At 50.5% G+C, this 14,750-nt stretch overlaps 7 protein-coding genes across 7 annotated transcripts; 4 read left to right on the forward strand and 3 right to left on the reverse strand.

Moving 5' to 3' along the window:
- Nucleotides 1–33: 33 nt before the first annotated feature.
- TRIVIDRAFT_74319 (uncharacterized protein) lies at nt 34–932 on the reverse strand (the record flags this gene model as incomplete). The annotated part of the gene is made up of 2 exons (XM_014094468.1): nt 34–479; nt 549–932. The coding sequence occupies 2 exons, from the start codon at nt 930–932 to the stop codon at nt 69–71; spliced, it is 795 nt and encodes a 264-aa protein (XP_013949943.1).
- Nucleotides 933–1,212: 280 nt separating this feature from the next.
- TRIVIDRAFT_82510 (uncharacterized protein) lies at nt 1,213–2,655 on the reverse strand (the record flags this gene model as incomplete). Its single annotated transcript, XM_014094469.1, has 5 exons — nt 1,213–1,512; nt 1,566–1,715; nt 1,768–2,190; nt 2,255–2,496; nt 2,548–2,655. The coding sequence occupies 5 exons, from the start codon at nt 2,607–2,609 to the stop codon at nt 1,430–1,432; spliced, it is 960 nt and encodes a 319-aa protein (XP_013949944.1).
- A 328-nt stretch (nt 2,656–2,983) lies between these two features.
- On the forward strand, nt 2,984–5,933 carry TRIVIDRAFT_56214 (uncharacterized protein; the record flags this gene model as incomplete). Its single annotated transcript, XM_014094470.1, has 2 exons — nt 2,984–3,000; nt 3,062–5,933. 2 exons carry the CDS (start codon nt 2,984–2,986, stop codon nt 5,931–5,933), a joined length of 2,889 nt encoding a protein of 962 aa, XP_013949945.1.
- Nucleotides 5,934–6,643: 710 nt separating this feature from the next.
- TRIVIDRAFT_214945 (uncharacterized protein) lies at nt 6,644–7,403 on the forward strand (the record flags this gene model as incomplete). Its single annotated transcript, XM_014094471.1, has 4 exons — nt 6,644–6,657; nt 6,745–6,892; nt 6,948–7,050; nt 7,104–7,403. The coding sequence occupies 4 exons, from the start codon at nt 6,644–6,646 to the stop codon at nt 7,133–7,135; spliced, it is 297 nt and encodes a 98-aa protein (XP_013949946.1).
- Nucleotides 7,404–7,421: 18 nt separating this feature from the next.
- On the reverse strand, nt 7,422–9,956 carry TRIVIDRAFT_56212 (uncharacterized protein; the record flags this gene model as incomplete). Its single annotated transcript, XM_014094472.1, has 2 exons — nt 7,422–9,368; nt 9,501–9,956. The coding sequence occupies 2 exons, from the start codon at nt 9,954–9,956 to the stop codon at nt 7,422–7,424; spliced, it is 2,403 nt and encodes an 800-aa protein (XP_013949947.1).
- A 788-nt stretch (nt 9,957–10,744) lies between these two features.
- Nucleotides 10,745–11,331, forward strand: TRIVIDRAFT_64362 (uncharacterized protein; the record flags this gene model as incomplete). Its single annotated transcript, XM_014094473.1, has 2 exons — nt 10,745–10,751; nt 10,805–11,331. 2 exons carry the CDS (start codon nt 10,745–10,747, stop codon nt 11,329–11,331), a joined length of 534 nt encoding a protein of 177 aa, XP_013949948.1.
- A 615-nt stretch (nt 11,332–11,946) lies between these two features.
- Nucleotides 11,947–14,718, forward strand: PAK4 (serine/threonine protein kinase, STE family, STE20-related; the record flags this gene model as incomplete). The annotated part of the gene is made up of 1 exon (XM_014094510.1): nt 11,947–14,718. The coding sequence occupies one exon, from the start codon at nt 11,947–11,949 to the stop codon at nt 14,440–14,442; it is 2,496 nt and encodes an 831-aa protein (XP_013949985.1).
- Between the last annotated feature and the right edge of the window lie 32 nt (nt 14,719–14,750).

Here is a 14,750-nt window from a genome sequence, read left to right on the forward strand (position 1 = left end):
ATAGCACTGAGATATCGTTCGTACCTGTATTTTCTCACAACACAACAACATTTCATTTGCCTAAGTCTTCATTGGGCCTTGTCTTGCTGCGACGCCCACTTTGTCTTATACTCCCTTGGGCTCTCATAGGTCTTTGGATCTCCAGCCCACATTCCCTTGCGCTTCCTCTTTGCCTTGGCCTCGGCCTTTTCATATCGTTCCTTCAACCCCCCAAATTCGCCGCCGCTCTTTGCTTCGTAGACTGTGGCCAGCCCGCTCTTGATCATCTCTAAGCCCACATTCTTGCGCAGCAGAAATCGGCGTACGTAGACGGTGGCCACGATCCGCTCGTACTGGTCCGTCTTGTAAATGTACGCACGCACGTTTCGGTGCAAGATGTAGTTTCGAAGCCACTGCAGGGCCTCGTCTGAGTAGGGCTGAGCTGGCTTTCCAAAGTGCGCTCCCTCAGGCGCATCAACCGCAGCAATGCGAATGGGTATCTGTGGTTGCGTCCCGGGTTAGCAATCACATCTCTGATAGAGGCAAGGGGTGAAAGATGAAATCCTCACAGTTCGTCCCTTGAGCTCTTTTCTCGTCTCGGGGACCTTTCTCAGCCATCCCCAGCCCACCGCTTTCCCTCCCGGCGTGTGGAACAGATGGAAGTTGTCGCCGTCACCAACGCTCGTCACCTTGCCATACAAACTCCTATTCCGAAAGAAATTGGGCCGCACATACGCAGCGCCTGGGATACGGCGTAGGTAATTCGCATAGAGCTGCAGCGCCGCAAGGCCTACCAAGGAGAATCCGACCACAGGTGCCCATTCTTTGGCGGCTGCTAGCGGACTCGAATCTTGAGTGCCCAAAGAATCCGGCCATGAGACGGGCCGCTTCTTGGGCTGATCGTCATCATCTGCGCGCTTGTTGGATGCTGAGGCTCCAAATGGCCATACCATCGTATTTGCGACCGGAGGGTCGACACTGGTAAGTTTGAACGGCAGGCCGAGGTGTGAGGCTGGCTGCTAGTTTATGTTCCACAGTAAAAAGGGCGGGTTTACAGTGGCGTGTTCGCTATAAAAGTGCCACAAAGCGAGCTCTCCGCAGTGACATCGAATGAGTACTGTCCATCTTGGAAAGCTCCATGTAAAAGTAAATTGAACAAAGAGCACAGGCAGCAAACGACCCCTATGACATGCCGTTGGATGCAAACCGCCTACGAAATGAGAAATGAATAGTCTCATGAAAAAGCAAATGACAAAGCATCGCCAGGTTTATGGAAAAAAAGAGATATGGCTGTATGTTTCCCATCATAAAATTCATCTACACCTGCCAATAAGTCACAAACCTCAAAACCACCCCTGCTCTAACGAGAGGCTGCATCTACTCAACATGCCATACTTAAATCTACAACTGGCCGGAGAGGGAAAAGAGGCATGAAGCTCTGCGGCTCTCTTTAGCTGCCCTGCACCTTGAATGTCCTGCCACTGGCCGTCTTTCGTTCCCGTTCCTCGTTCTCTGGGCGTGCGCGGCGCAGCACTTTACAGCCGTTAGCAATCTGATAATATATATACATGTTATATTGGACTCACCTTGCAGAAAGTCTGCAGTTCGCTTCCTCATTCGGGAGTGGATGTAGGCCTTGGAAGCCTTGATGTGGTAATGGAAGTTATCCCGGAAAGTTTGAATGTGAGAGATGACAGACGCCATCCTCTGGGGAGTGAGGTGCCTTGGGAAGAGAACTTGAATGAGTTAGCATAACAAGTCAAATCAGATAGTCCATCCCCTTCTTACCGAATGTGACGTATCCAATCTCTCCAGATCCGGTGTCTCGAACGCCGGGGACGCCCTGCAGCTCAAGTGGGGGGTCGTTTCTGAACAGCACCTGAGGTGCATTCTGAATGGCCCGTCTTCGTGCGTCAACAAACTCCTGGATAAAGACCTTGCCGTACACCCTGTCGGTTTCCTCCCGGAAGATTGTGCTGAAGATGACCGTGACACGGTCGTGACTGGCCTTGACGTAAATAGCCTCCTCCTCTCGGTAGTGGATAGCCTTGACCTCGCCACCTTCCATCACGCCCTTGGGGGCATCCTCTGAGCTAAATTTGGATGCCTCCTCTTTCAGCGTATAATGCTCCTGGTATGCTTGCTCGAACGGCGCAGCCATTGCGTGGCGCTTTAACAGGGCGAACTGCATCGCCAACGCGTCGCGTTCCTCTATATTCCAGCGTGAGTTTGATGCCAAGGAACATGTATGCTTCTGTGATTCGCAATGGCTTACCCTTGGACTCCGGCAGGTTCTCTAGATCAACCAGCACCGAGAAGTCGTAGCCAACCTCGACCGGAACGACATACTGGCCGTATTCCCGCTGGAGAACCTGCTCCGCACCGTATTTGGCCAAGTCCTTGAAGCATCGGATCTGGATGGAGAGCAGAATCTTTGTCTTGACCTCAGGAGTCGAGATGTGGAATGTCACGCCGTCGAAGTCGGATACGGTCTGGTCGATGTGTACGGGCGGGGCACTATGCCGCGGTCAGCTCGGCTCATCCTCAGGGCAATGGGCCTTTTTATACCCGGAAAATCGTTCGGTAAGCACCGACTGAATGAGGGCGTTCTGGTAATCGAGAAGAAGCATCGTGGCGGCTGTGTCGTGGCAACTGCTGGTGTCTCTCCGGCTCGTCTTGGAGCTGGTTGACGACTCCGACCCCCGTGGTGGGGCTGAGCTACGTTGCTGAAGACGTCAAGCTTGGGGGGCAGGCAGCTCACCACGTGACAGCACTGAGCTCACGGAGTTGGTAGTGGACCATATCCTCTGTAGTATCCTTAGGTAAGCAAGTTCATTGGAATGGCAAGCTACTGTAACGCTGCGGAGCGCTAGCCGAATCCCCGTTATCGATAAGCGCTACGAAAAAAAATATCGATACCCGCGCAATTGGCTAGCAGCGGCGTGTAAATGCAAGTTCCTTTGGCAAGAGCAAAATCCAGTATTCGAGGTTGACATCGACAACCATGGTCAAATCATACCTGTGAGTAGTTCAAATACCAGCTACACGTGGGGGAAAGGCACCGTACTGACCATTGGTACAGCAAATACGAGCACGCCAAGTCATTTGGCACAATCCTGTCCAGCTCCTCGAACCTTGTCTGGACGTCCAAAGACCGAACGGGCACTGGCGCAGGCCAGGCCATCACGGCCGCAAACGAAGAAGTCTTGTGCTGGGACATCAAAAAGGGTGAATTGACCGGACGATGGAGGGATGAAAGATGCTCCTACCCCGTCACTGCCATTGCGCAGAGCGGCGTGGACAAGGACATGTTTGCTGTGGGATACGAAGACGGAAGCATTCGTATCTGGGACAGCAAAATTGCCACTGTTCTAGTCAACTTCAATGGCCATAAATCAGCCATCACGCACCTTGTCTTTGACAAATCCGGAGTGCGACTTGCCAGTGGCTCCAAAGACACCGATATTATTGTCTGGGACCTTGTCGCAGAAGTCGGACAGTTCAAGCTTCGTGGACACAAAGACCAGATCACAGGCCTCCGATTCTTGGAACCCGAACCCAAAGTAAGCGACGAAGATGGAAACAAAGCCATGATTCTCAACGGTGAAGATGCAGCCGACGGATTTCTTTTGTCGACCGGCAAAGACTCTCTTCTCAAGCTCTGGGATCTGTCGTCAAGGCACTGTATAGAAACACACATCTCGCAAACGAATGGTGAATGCTGGGCACTTGGCGTGTCTCCGGACCTGAGCGGCTGCATCACGGCAGGCAACGATGGAGAGATGAAGGTGTGGTCATTGGACACCGATGGACTGAGCTCGACTGCGCAACGGGTGGAGGTGAACGCCTCCGCACAGTTCTTGCAGGACCGGGGAACTCTGTTTCGACAGAACAAAGATCGGGCGACCGAGGTTATTTTCCACCCTCAGCGTGACTATTTCGCTGTCCATGGTTCGGACAAGAGCGTCGATATCTGGCGCATCAGATCAGAATCTGAAGTCAAAAAGGGTCTGGCCCGAAAGAGACGACGAAGACGAGAAAAGCAGAAGGATGCTAAGAACGACGACGAGGATATGGAGAATGGAGATGATGCGCAAGATGACGTATCAAAAGCAGACATTAGCGATGTATTCGTTCAATATGTCATCCTAAGAACGGGCGGCAAGGTCCGATCAATCGACTGGGCTTTGCCGGCTGGTCAAAAGCAAATCCATCTAGTGGTGGGAACAACTAACAACCAGCTGGAGTACTACAATGTACAGCCCAAGGAGAAGAGCGACAAGAAATCAAAGGACGATATCCCCGACTATACCAAGGCCTTTTCAGTCGAGATTCCTGGACACAGAGCTGACATACGAGCCCTGTCACTAAGCTCAGATGACAAGATGCTGGCATCGGCTTCCAATGGTTTGCTCAAGATTTGGAACATCAAGACTCAGACTTGTATTCGGACATTTGAGTGTGGATATGCTCTTTGCTGTGCCTTCCTTCCCGGAGACAAGGTTGTCGTCGTGGGTACAAAGAACGGCGAACTGCAGCTGTTTGATGTTGCGTCAGCATCTCTCCTAGACAGCGTCGAGGCACACGAGGGAGCTATCTGGGCGTTGCAAGTCCACCCCGATGGCCGATCTGTCGTGTCTGGAAGCGCCGACAAAAGCGCCAAATTCTGGGACTTCAAGATTGTGCAGGAGCAGGTTTTGGGAACGAAACGAACGACACCCAAGCTCAAGCTTGTCCAATCTAGGACACTCAAGGTTTCCGATGATATTCTCAGCCTCCGGTTTTCACCCGATGCCAAATTGCTGGCGGTATCACTTCTCGATAGCACGGTCAAGGTTTTCTTCGTGGACTCACTCAAACTATACCTCAATCTCTACGGACACAAATTACCAGTACTAAGCATGGATATCTCGTATGATAGCAAGCTTATTGTCACGAGTTCCGCCGACAAAAACATTAGAATCTGGGGTCTCGACTTTGGTGACTGCCACAAGGCCTTGTTTGGGCACCAAGACAGTATTCTGCAAGTGGCCTTTGTTCCTCACAACTCTGATGGCAACGGTCATCACTTCTTTAGCAGCGGCAAAGATCGAACCATCCGATACTGGGATGGAGACAAATTTGAGCAGATTCAGAGGCTAGATGGCCACCACGGTGAGGTATGGTCTATAGCCATGAGCCATAGCGGAAACTTCCTTGTCACTGCCAGTCATGACAAGAGCATTCGCGTATGGGATGAGACCGACGAGCAGATTTTCCTAGAAGAAGAACGGGAAAAGGAAATGGAAGAGCTGTACGAGAGTACTTTGACGGCTTCCTTGGAGAAGGATCCGGAAGGGGGCGACGAGAATGGCGAGGTTGCCGCAGCAGGAAAGCAGACTACGGAGACCTTGATGGCTGGTGAGAGGATAGCGGAAGCTCTGGAGATGGGCATGGCGGACTTGAACCTGCTAAAGGAATACGAGGAGGCCAAGCTCACGAATCCTCACGCAATGCCTCCTCAGCGCAACCCGGTTTTCCTTGCTCTGGGTAATATCACTGCCGAGGCCTACGTCATGTCTGTACTTCAGCGCATCAAGGCTTCCGCTCTGCACGATGCTCTCCTGGTGCTTCCGTTTGCCTCTGTCCCCATCCTCTTTACATTCATCAACATCTTCGCCATGCGGTCGATGAACATTCCTCTTACATGTCGAATCCTATTCTTCATGCTGAAGACGCACCACAAGCAGATTGTGGCCAGCCGGACGATGAAGGTCATGATGGATGGCATCCGCACCAACCTGCGAGCCGCCCTGAAGAAGCAGAAGGATGAGATGGGAGTGAATATCGCTGCGCTCAAGGTTGTGGGCATGCAGATCCGGGAGAAGAGCGTCAAGGAGTACGTTGATGAGACGTGGGAGGAGGAGAGCCGGGAGCGCAGCGCCAAGAAGCGAGCGTTTGTACACGTTGCTTGAGTGGAAGCTGATGTTGGTGGTGCGAGAGAGTAGCATTGCATATATAGATTCACTGGTGATGTCCTGCTGTGTTGCGGGTTTAGGAGTCATTCTGGTTCAGGATTCGAATAATGAAGAGATTACTTATAAATAAATAAATACATACATACATACACACATATACATGTACATAAATAAGCAAGATCATGCTAGAGAAGCTACATGATCTTGCTTAGCGTTAATGCCATGATAATCAGGGTAGTTTTCACGCTCAGAAGTGCCTTCTCTTCACTTGTATTAAGTTAACAACTCTGAAATTAAACATCAAAGAACTCTCTCATAGCAGTCAATACAAATTTTTACTTTCAATGCAGTCTTTTCCCAGCGTCCATGAGCTGCTATGAGAGTACATCCCTCTCACCAAAAAGCATACAACTATCCGGCATCACGTGACCCAATCGCTCAACACCTCATTCAGTACAACTTGCGTGTGGGACCGCATTCATCATGAGCCGTGACATTTCACCCCAGAAAACGACCTGAAATATATCGAGCGCTCCAGAAATATATCTAGTACAAAATCCACAACAATTGCAATCCCAGCTATTACCCTTCGAGGCCGCACATCGCCGTTCTGAGCACCGCATTCGAACTGAAGCTTTTTTTTCCCTTGAGCTCACCCCGCCGCCTAAACATAGCTTGAGGGTAGCTGAAATCCCGAATCTGTCATCATGCTCTTCTTCAGGTGAGTGTTTGCCCGTGATGCTTATTAGCATTTGAGGCAATCATGGCAGTGACAGTGGTAGATATGGATGCTGATACTTTTTGGTAGTTTCTTCAAGACTCTCATCGACCATGAGGTCACCGTGGAGCTCAAAAACGACATCCAGCTCAAGGGCATTCTGAAAAGCGTCGACCAGTATCTCAACATCAAGCTTGATGACATCCAAGTGGTGGAGGAGCTCAAGTATCCTCACCTGGTACGGAACAATCCAACTTCCACTGTTGGAATAGTACGGCTGACGAATCTTGTAGAGCTCTGTCAAGAATGTCTTCATTCGTGGTTCTGTCGTGCGATATGTTCACCTCCCAGCGGCGTCGGTTGATACGCAGCTGTTGGAGGATGCTACCCGAAGAGGTGAGATGTCGAAGTAGTAGGAATCACGTACCAAACACTAACTGTGTCTACAGAAGCTGCTGCACAGCAGGCCAAAGCGAAATAACGGATCTTTAGCGTGAGATGTGATTATCAGCTAAGGAAGAAACAATTTGATGTTTGCTTGAGATAGAAGGGGGAAAAAAAGAAAAATTTAACACCTGTATTCCTGGATCGGAGCAACGGAGTGTGATGGAATTTACATATGATGGATGGTCACTGGGGTTGTTGCAGATATAAAGCAGTCAATTGGCGTTTCTCATGGCATGGGCAACGGACCACCGGTTTTCTCACCAGCATCACTTTGGACGTTTTAATAAAGCTTTACAATATCCAGCTGGTTTGTTTTGGATTTACCACCAAGCTCCACCTCCTTCGCCCGCTTTGCCTTGCCACAGCTGTGAATCATTTTTATGCTCGTCGTCTTCTCCTTCCACCAACGGTCTTACCAGTCCTCCCTTTCTCCTCTCAGTCATCCATCTATCGATCCAGCCCTTCATTCTTTTTCTTGATTGCTCGCTACCAACATTGACAGTGGGGATAACTTTATCGATGCGTAAACTCATGACAAACATGGCTAGCTCACGAAAACTGCTATGCTCGGAATAAGGAACGCCAAAGCACATGGCTTCCTTCGTGCTACCTCTCTGAGCGACAAGGTCCTTCACTCCGAATCTTGTCCTCCAGCCCTTTCCGTGAAGAAGCTGCTGGGTCGAAATGCTGCTTGGTGGAGTATTGGCCCCGACAGCCTTGCCGTTTCCAGGCCGGAAATTCCAACCGCTGGGGCGGAAGCCAACAATACGGCTGAAATGCGGCCTGTAGCTGTCTAGATACTCTTGCAAGGTTTCTGCGCGGATCTCCATGAGCATTTGCATATGAACTTGGGCTTCGACAGGGTCAGACGTCAGTAGCGAGGTCAGTTCGGGATCATCAAGCTGTTTGCATATCTTTATTTTCGCCGGAGATGCAAAAATCTTGGAGCCAAGGGCTTTGGCTATAGCTACGCAGATTCTCTCCTTTCCGATGGAATAAGTACCGCATATCACCAGCAGGCGTTGTTTTGGTCGGGACGTCGATTTTGATTGGGCATCGCCTTCTGATGGCTTGTCGCTCTGAAAGTATTTGCTCATGGTCCCTGTCTCAGCAGACTTCTCTGACCTCTGCCACACATCATCAGAGCAGTTGGGATCAGCCGACATGGATCCACACAGCTCTGCACAGGCTTGGATGACGTCTCCCTGAGGAGGGAAAGAGTATCGTGGATTCAAATATGTCGTGTCGAGATAGCATATGTCAATCCGCTGCTGTCTCGATTTACCTGATATTGAATCTATCACATCAGGTCTGAGCAAGGGATGCCGAACATGCTCTGGGCAAGCCCGGAAATCGCCACAATGCAATATTCTCTTTGTTCGCTTGTTTGGCCCACTACCAAACGATTTTTGGAAGAGAAACAGGGAGCTTCCAGGACAATGATTCGCGGGCATCATGGTAACGGATGCGCCGTCAGTCCCCGGAATATCATATGGTTTCTCAAATTCCAGTTCAACAACCCATTTGGCTGCAGTCCGGAGCTGTTGTTTGACCAAGCTCCCAGTTACCTTACTGCAATATATTGGGCCGTGTCGCCAGTTTGCAGTAAGGCCAATATAATGGTCACTGTGGAAGTGGCTCAAGAAGTATGCTTGGCACCCTTCAACAGCGCCGTAGCGGAAGGCGTCAACGCATATTGCGAATCCCGGCATGATTTTATAAAATGGACACGTTCTTTCATATGCGGGCCGGCCCCGAGACGCAGTTTCTGCTGCTGCCGCCGTAGCCCAGGCCGAATCCTCCGCATTGCCAGACATCAGCTTAGAAAAAGCACTCTTTGTCTTAGTCTCAGTATTGATCTCGAAAGGATTTGTCTGGCCAGGTCTGGGGACGGCAGCTCGGGCAAATCTTTTGCTAATTTCCATGGCCTCCACTTGAGCAACATCCTTGGATGCGGCGTCATCTTTCGTGGGTAGCGGAATGGAATCACCGTCGAGGCATGAATTGACATGTCGCGAAGCTTCGTCTGGAGATATGCCGAGCAAGCTGCCGCCGCAAATGGGGCAGTTTTCCACCATGGCTTGATTATCCAAAAGGCCGTCGAGGTCGTCGCCCGGAACTCCAGCTTCTTCAGCTTCAAGCCGGGCCTGCTCCTGCATGAAGCGCATTTCCCGCATCTCTTCACCTTCAAACTCGTCTATGTCGAAATCATCCATGTCAGCGAAATCCCCCAGTTGGTTAAATTGAGCATCGGTCGAGGTTTCTTGCTCGAGCAGCGGCGGCGGTTCATACTTGTCATTGGCATCCTTGACCGGCGCGGTATCGCTGGATAGTTCTGGTTGAGCGGATGGAGGGGATGGATCAGCAGTGTTGGCGTTCTTATTAGGCGGCGGTGTGACAGGCTTGGATGTGCTGCTGTTGCTGTCGTCACCATCGTCACCTTCGCTGTCAGAATCCATGACAAAGGGCGTCTTAATCCGAGGTCTAGGTTTCTTCGGCTCGTCTCCGTTTTCAGGCTTTACCGGCTTTATTGTGCTATCATTGGAGGTTGCTTCTAATGCATCTGCCGCTTTCTTCTCCACCGCTGGCTGGATGGAATCTTTGCTGACTCTCCTCTTCTTATTCGGGGCTTCAACCTCATTGAATCGAGTTTCATCGTCACGGCCATATAAGTCATCCTTGTCAGCTGTGTCCGCAGGTACCGCACCGACAAATAGTGAATCTTCTGGTTTTGCTGTCTTCTGGAAGAAGCTTAGGATGCTGGCATTGGGCTTGGCGGGTTTCTTATTAAAACTTGAAACTGCAGCTGCCTTTTTCGGCGTGCTCATCCGGTTAAGCTTTGTGGAGGTGACCATGATGGCAGATGCTGCTTCGAAACAGCAGCACCAGGTTTTCCGTGAACTTGCATGAGTTTCTACAGGCTATACACGTCTACACACGAACTCGCGTAATGGACTTCACGAAGTCACGTGGATGTGAAATGGCGGGGTCTGGGGATTACATAACACTGGATCATTCTATTTTGGGACTTGGAGTGTTGATCAGAGAGATTTGAAGATGGAGTAGAACCAATTATGTAGATGGTCTTTACATGGAGAAATATGTGCAATTGTGAATCGAAAGAAGTTCGTGATGGTACTTGGCCATTAGCAATATCCATGATATCTAGAATGACCAAATTGCCGCTGCCAATGCCCTCATGTGTCGGGTCGTCGTCTATGAATGCCTGCGGTGTAAATGATGTCCCGTGCTGGGATTGCTGATAACCCGAATCCCAAGAGATGGCAGCCATCGATTGATGACGCTGCTTATCAGTTAATATTTCTCATGTGCACCACCTATTCAGCGCTATGATATGATTCCCCGAGAGTTTATTTCGAAATACGCCCTCGTGCTCCTTGTTTCAGCTGACTAGCCTCCCTGGGCTTCGTCACCCCTATATAACGACGAAGTACTTTGTGAGACGTAGCAAGTCTCTGGTTTCTACAAGTACCGCCGCACCTCGCTCTTTAGCATTCCTCGCCAAACTTTGCATCCCCTGAGAGGCGTCAACACCACTAGCGAATCATTTGTTTATTTGTTTTGAGCAGTCAACATTACAAAACCAAATCTCACTCGACATTATTATTAATATCTGGCCATCATGTCCTGTGAGTCCTCATCTGCCATCAAATGGGCGTGGCATTTATTGACAATCTTGTAGCGTGGCTTAATACTACTGCAACGCTGCAAAATGTAACAACTCTGCCTGCGGGCATTTCAATTGCCAAGGCTCTGGAAGTTATCCAAAATCACAATCTTCACATGCAGTGCGATCCTCACATGGTCAAGTACGAATCCATTCCTCGGCCATCAAAGGTTGAGACCCCCACCATCCCAGCCAACAGCGGACTTGTCGCGGTAGGGGAGCCAGAATACTACTGTGTGACGGACAAGGTGCACACGCTTCCTGCAGGACTGTGGGATTCCAACGTTGAGAGCACAAACGAATTTGTGAATCTGGAAAAGGGCGTTTTCGTGAGGCTGTACAGCCCGCTCAATGTGGTGATGGAGACGGTCTGGACGGTGAGAGAGAATGGGAATGGCGGCATAGAGCTGGTCGAGGATGTCCTGATCAAGGCGTCTAGACTGTTAGTTGGCACCGTGAAGAATATGTGCAGCACCAATTGGACAACGTTTCACGGCAAGATTGTGAATCTGATGAAGGAGGGCTCGTCGTCATCATCATAGGGGGCGAATGCAGGAAGTCATCTTGTCAGCGTCTAGCAAGGCGGGGAATGGAAACACAAGTATGGTTGCTTCTCGGTACAAAGAGATGTATCAATGAGAGCTGCCCTTTTGATTCGTTTGATGACCATATCATGCTTATATAAATAGGTACCTAAGGCAGGTATCGAATACTTGGACAGAAATACCTGTTTGGTATCTCTTTTTTCGATTGCAGCCTCTGTGTCTTATCATTGCAGGACAATACTAGTTGAAGCAGCACGACGTTCCAGACTGGAGGCTAAATTTGGCACCAACGAAATGAATGGCTGAGGCTTCACGCGGCTAAACCCCGCCTAAGCGCTGCGCCTCTCTCCCTTGGACTTCAATGTCAGGCACCTCGTCTTTGCAGCTTTTCTCGCAAGACGAAGCAATTCCATCCACGACGTTCATTTCATCTGGGGCTGGTGAGCTGCACGAAGATGGCTGTGGCAAGTCTGGGCCATTCTCGTTACGAGTGAGCTGAGCAGAGCGTTTGTGTACCCTTCGTACGAGGTCAATTGCATTGCGTACTCGTACGAAACACGAAAACAACCAGTCCATGACATCGCCATATCCATCCAGAGGTCTGACGCAAAAATGTCCCTCCAGGTAAGATGGCCCGACGGGTCCGCCACAAAGCAAAAGGCTCTTGAGGATGCAAAGAAGATGCAAAATGCCGTCCTCGAGAGCTGCACAAAGGCAGGCAAGGAAGCCCCGCAGTATGAGCTTCAAGAGCTCGTTGGCAAGGGAAGTTTTGGCCGTGTTTACAAAGCAACCGCCATCAAGACCGGCCAGTTGGTTGCTGTCAAGATCATCGACATCGAGGAGAGCGATACGCTGAATCCCAAGCTGGCCGACACTTACAGCGACCTGCTCAAGGAGATCAATGCCCTGCAGTTGCTGAGCGACAGCGGGGCCAAGAACATCAACCATGTCATCGAGGCGTTGCCAGTTGGCCAGTCCATGTGGATGGTTACCGAGTATTGCGCCGGAGGGAGCGTTGCTACGCTCATGAGACCAACAGCCCCCGGCGGGTTGCTGGAGAAATGGATTATCCCCATTGTGCGTGAAGTTGCCGAGGCTATTCATTGGGTCCACGGCCAAGGCATCATCCATCGCGATCTCAAGTGTGCCAACGTCCTTGTCACCGAGACCGGCGATGTTCAGCTCTGCGACTTTGGCGTTGCCGGTGTTATCGAAACAAAGGTTGACAAGAGGACAACCTTTATTGGAACTCCGCACTGGATGGCGCCCGAGCTTTTCGACAAGGATGCGTCTTATGGAACCGAAGTCGACATCTGGGCATTTGGTGCCATGGTGTTTGAAATTGCATCTGGCTTGCCGCCTAATGTCACCGCTGGAATCGATTTCACGAGACTGGGAACGCATCTGAAGCACCATACACCTCGACTCGAGGGTGATCAATATTCAGCTGGTCTGAGAGATTTGGTGGCGTACTGCCTTCAGCACGACGCCGAAAAGCGGCCAACGATTGAAGACGTACAATTCCATAGATATATCCGTAATACCGAAGAGTCGCATCCGACCTCCTCTCTCGTTCATCTGGTTCGGGCCTTCAAAATGTGGGAGGCCCAGGGAGGAGACCGGAGGTCGCTCTTCTCTGCTGGTGGCGCCCAAGGCTTGGCCGATCTCTCAGCCGCAATCTCCAACGACGAGTGGAATTTCAGCACTACTGCGGCTTTTGATCAACAAGTCTTCGACCAAGGCGATGCTCAAGATGTTTACGATGTGTATGGATCAAAGGTGGAATTCAATCCGGAAGGCTACGATGAGACTTCGCGTCCACAAAAGCCCAAGTCGCGAAGGAGGCCACCACCACATCTTCCTTCAGTGAAGGCGCCTTTGGAGAAAATCTTTGATCCAAATACCATATCAACCTATGAAGAAAACTCGAGAGCATATTATAGCCAACCGTTCCAGGCCCCCATATCAGATCTGCCTCTCCGAGACGAGAGTTCACATACGCCAGATGTCAGAGAGTCCCTGATTGACCTGGACGTATCGCTGCACGGCGGCGAGCTGTCGCAGTTTGTCGACCTGGACACTATCAAGCCCAGCGATTCGCATGCATCCTTGGACTATGACTTTGATGATTCAAGCTTTGTCAGGGCACCGATGAGCGACCCAATCGATCACAAAGACAATAGGCGCACACAAGATTGGAAATTCCCTTCAATGGCGGCGCCTGCGTCTGCCAACCCGGAAGAATTCAAATTTCCTTTCACCAGTAACATCCCTCCGTTGGATGATGGCCGACCTGCACTTGTTCATCACGCCACGGAACCCCCCTATCAGCATACTGCTAGTTTCAGCGAAATCTCACAAACTCCCTCGGGTGACCATCGTGCATCCGTGGGCAGTCTGATAGATCTCGACATGAGCTTCGCCGACTCATCGACTGACTTTACCCGCCCCTCGACGTCCCATTCTGATGTCGGATCCATCAGCGGCTCAGAGATTGGCGGCGGAAATCCCTTTGAGCTAGAAAAACACGCTTCGCTCTATGTCATGAATGCTACAAACAGAGAACCCTCGATTTACATCTCAGACGATTCTGAATATGCACAGGTGCTCACAAGTATCCCGGACCTCTCACTGGATGATGAGGCAAAGCACGATGATTCCCACATTAGCAAGGAGTCCAACACCTCGGTATTCAATGAAGGCCGGCCCTACTCTCTGAGCGACTTCGCCGACATGGACCCAGAACTGCCTCCGGAGCCGGCTCCTGCTCCAAGCACTCCTCAGTATGCACTGTCGCAGTATGCGCCGTCGCTGCGAGAGTACTCTCCCAAAAGTCGGTCCCCCCATAGCCAATCTCCCCCTCTTCCGCGTCCACGTCCGGCTATGCGGCACTTCGAAGCGCCACTTCCTCCTCTCCCAGCGGCGCCTATGCCAAATGCTATGCTTGGTCAAGCTTCTCCTGAGGAAGTCAGAAGAGAGTTGCGGCGGTTGGCCATGAGCCTTGGAGACCATCTGAGTTATGTCAACTCGTACCTGTCGACTCTGCCTGTTCGGAGGAAGAGTACACATACGCACTACTCATTGGATCCAGAGGGCGGTGCGATATAAGCGTAGGAGCGATTGGAATTTTGCTTGAGAGAAAGGTATTGTGATTTGATTGATCAATTTATTGGAAAAAAAGGTGTTTGTTGGCGATGGAAGATAGGAGGCGCAATATGTCTGTACCATGACAAATGTACGTTAAACAGCACTTACTTGCTACGTAAAGCTTGGTAAAGGGACATCGTTGCAATGTTAGCAATGGTACATCTACAATAGGCGCGATGGATATGTTAGTATTGGATTCAACGGGAATTTGTTTTATGTTTCAATATATTAGTTTTGATACGATTCCACAGTGTTACGTATTCTCTTTC

Source organism: Trichoderma virens (genome assembly GCF_000170995.1).
Source record: "Trichoderma virens Gv29-8 chromosome Unknown TRIVIscaffold_92, whole genome shotgun sequence".
In the NCBI taxonomy this organism is placed as follows: Eukaryota; Fungi; Ascomycota; class Sordariomycetes; order Hypocreales; family Hypocreaceae; genus Trichoderma; species Trichoderma virens.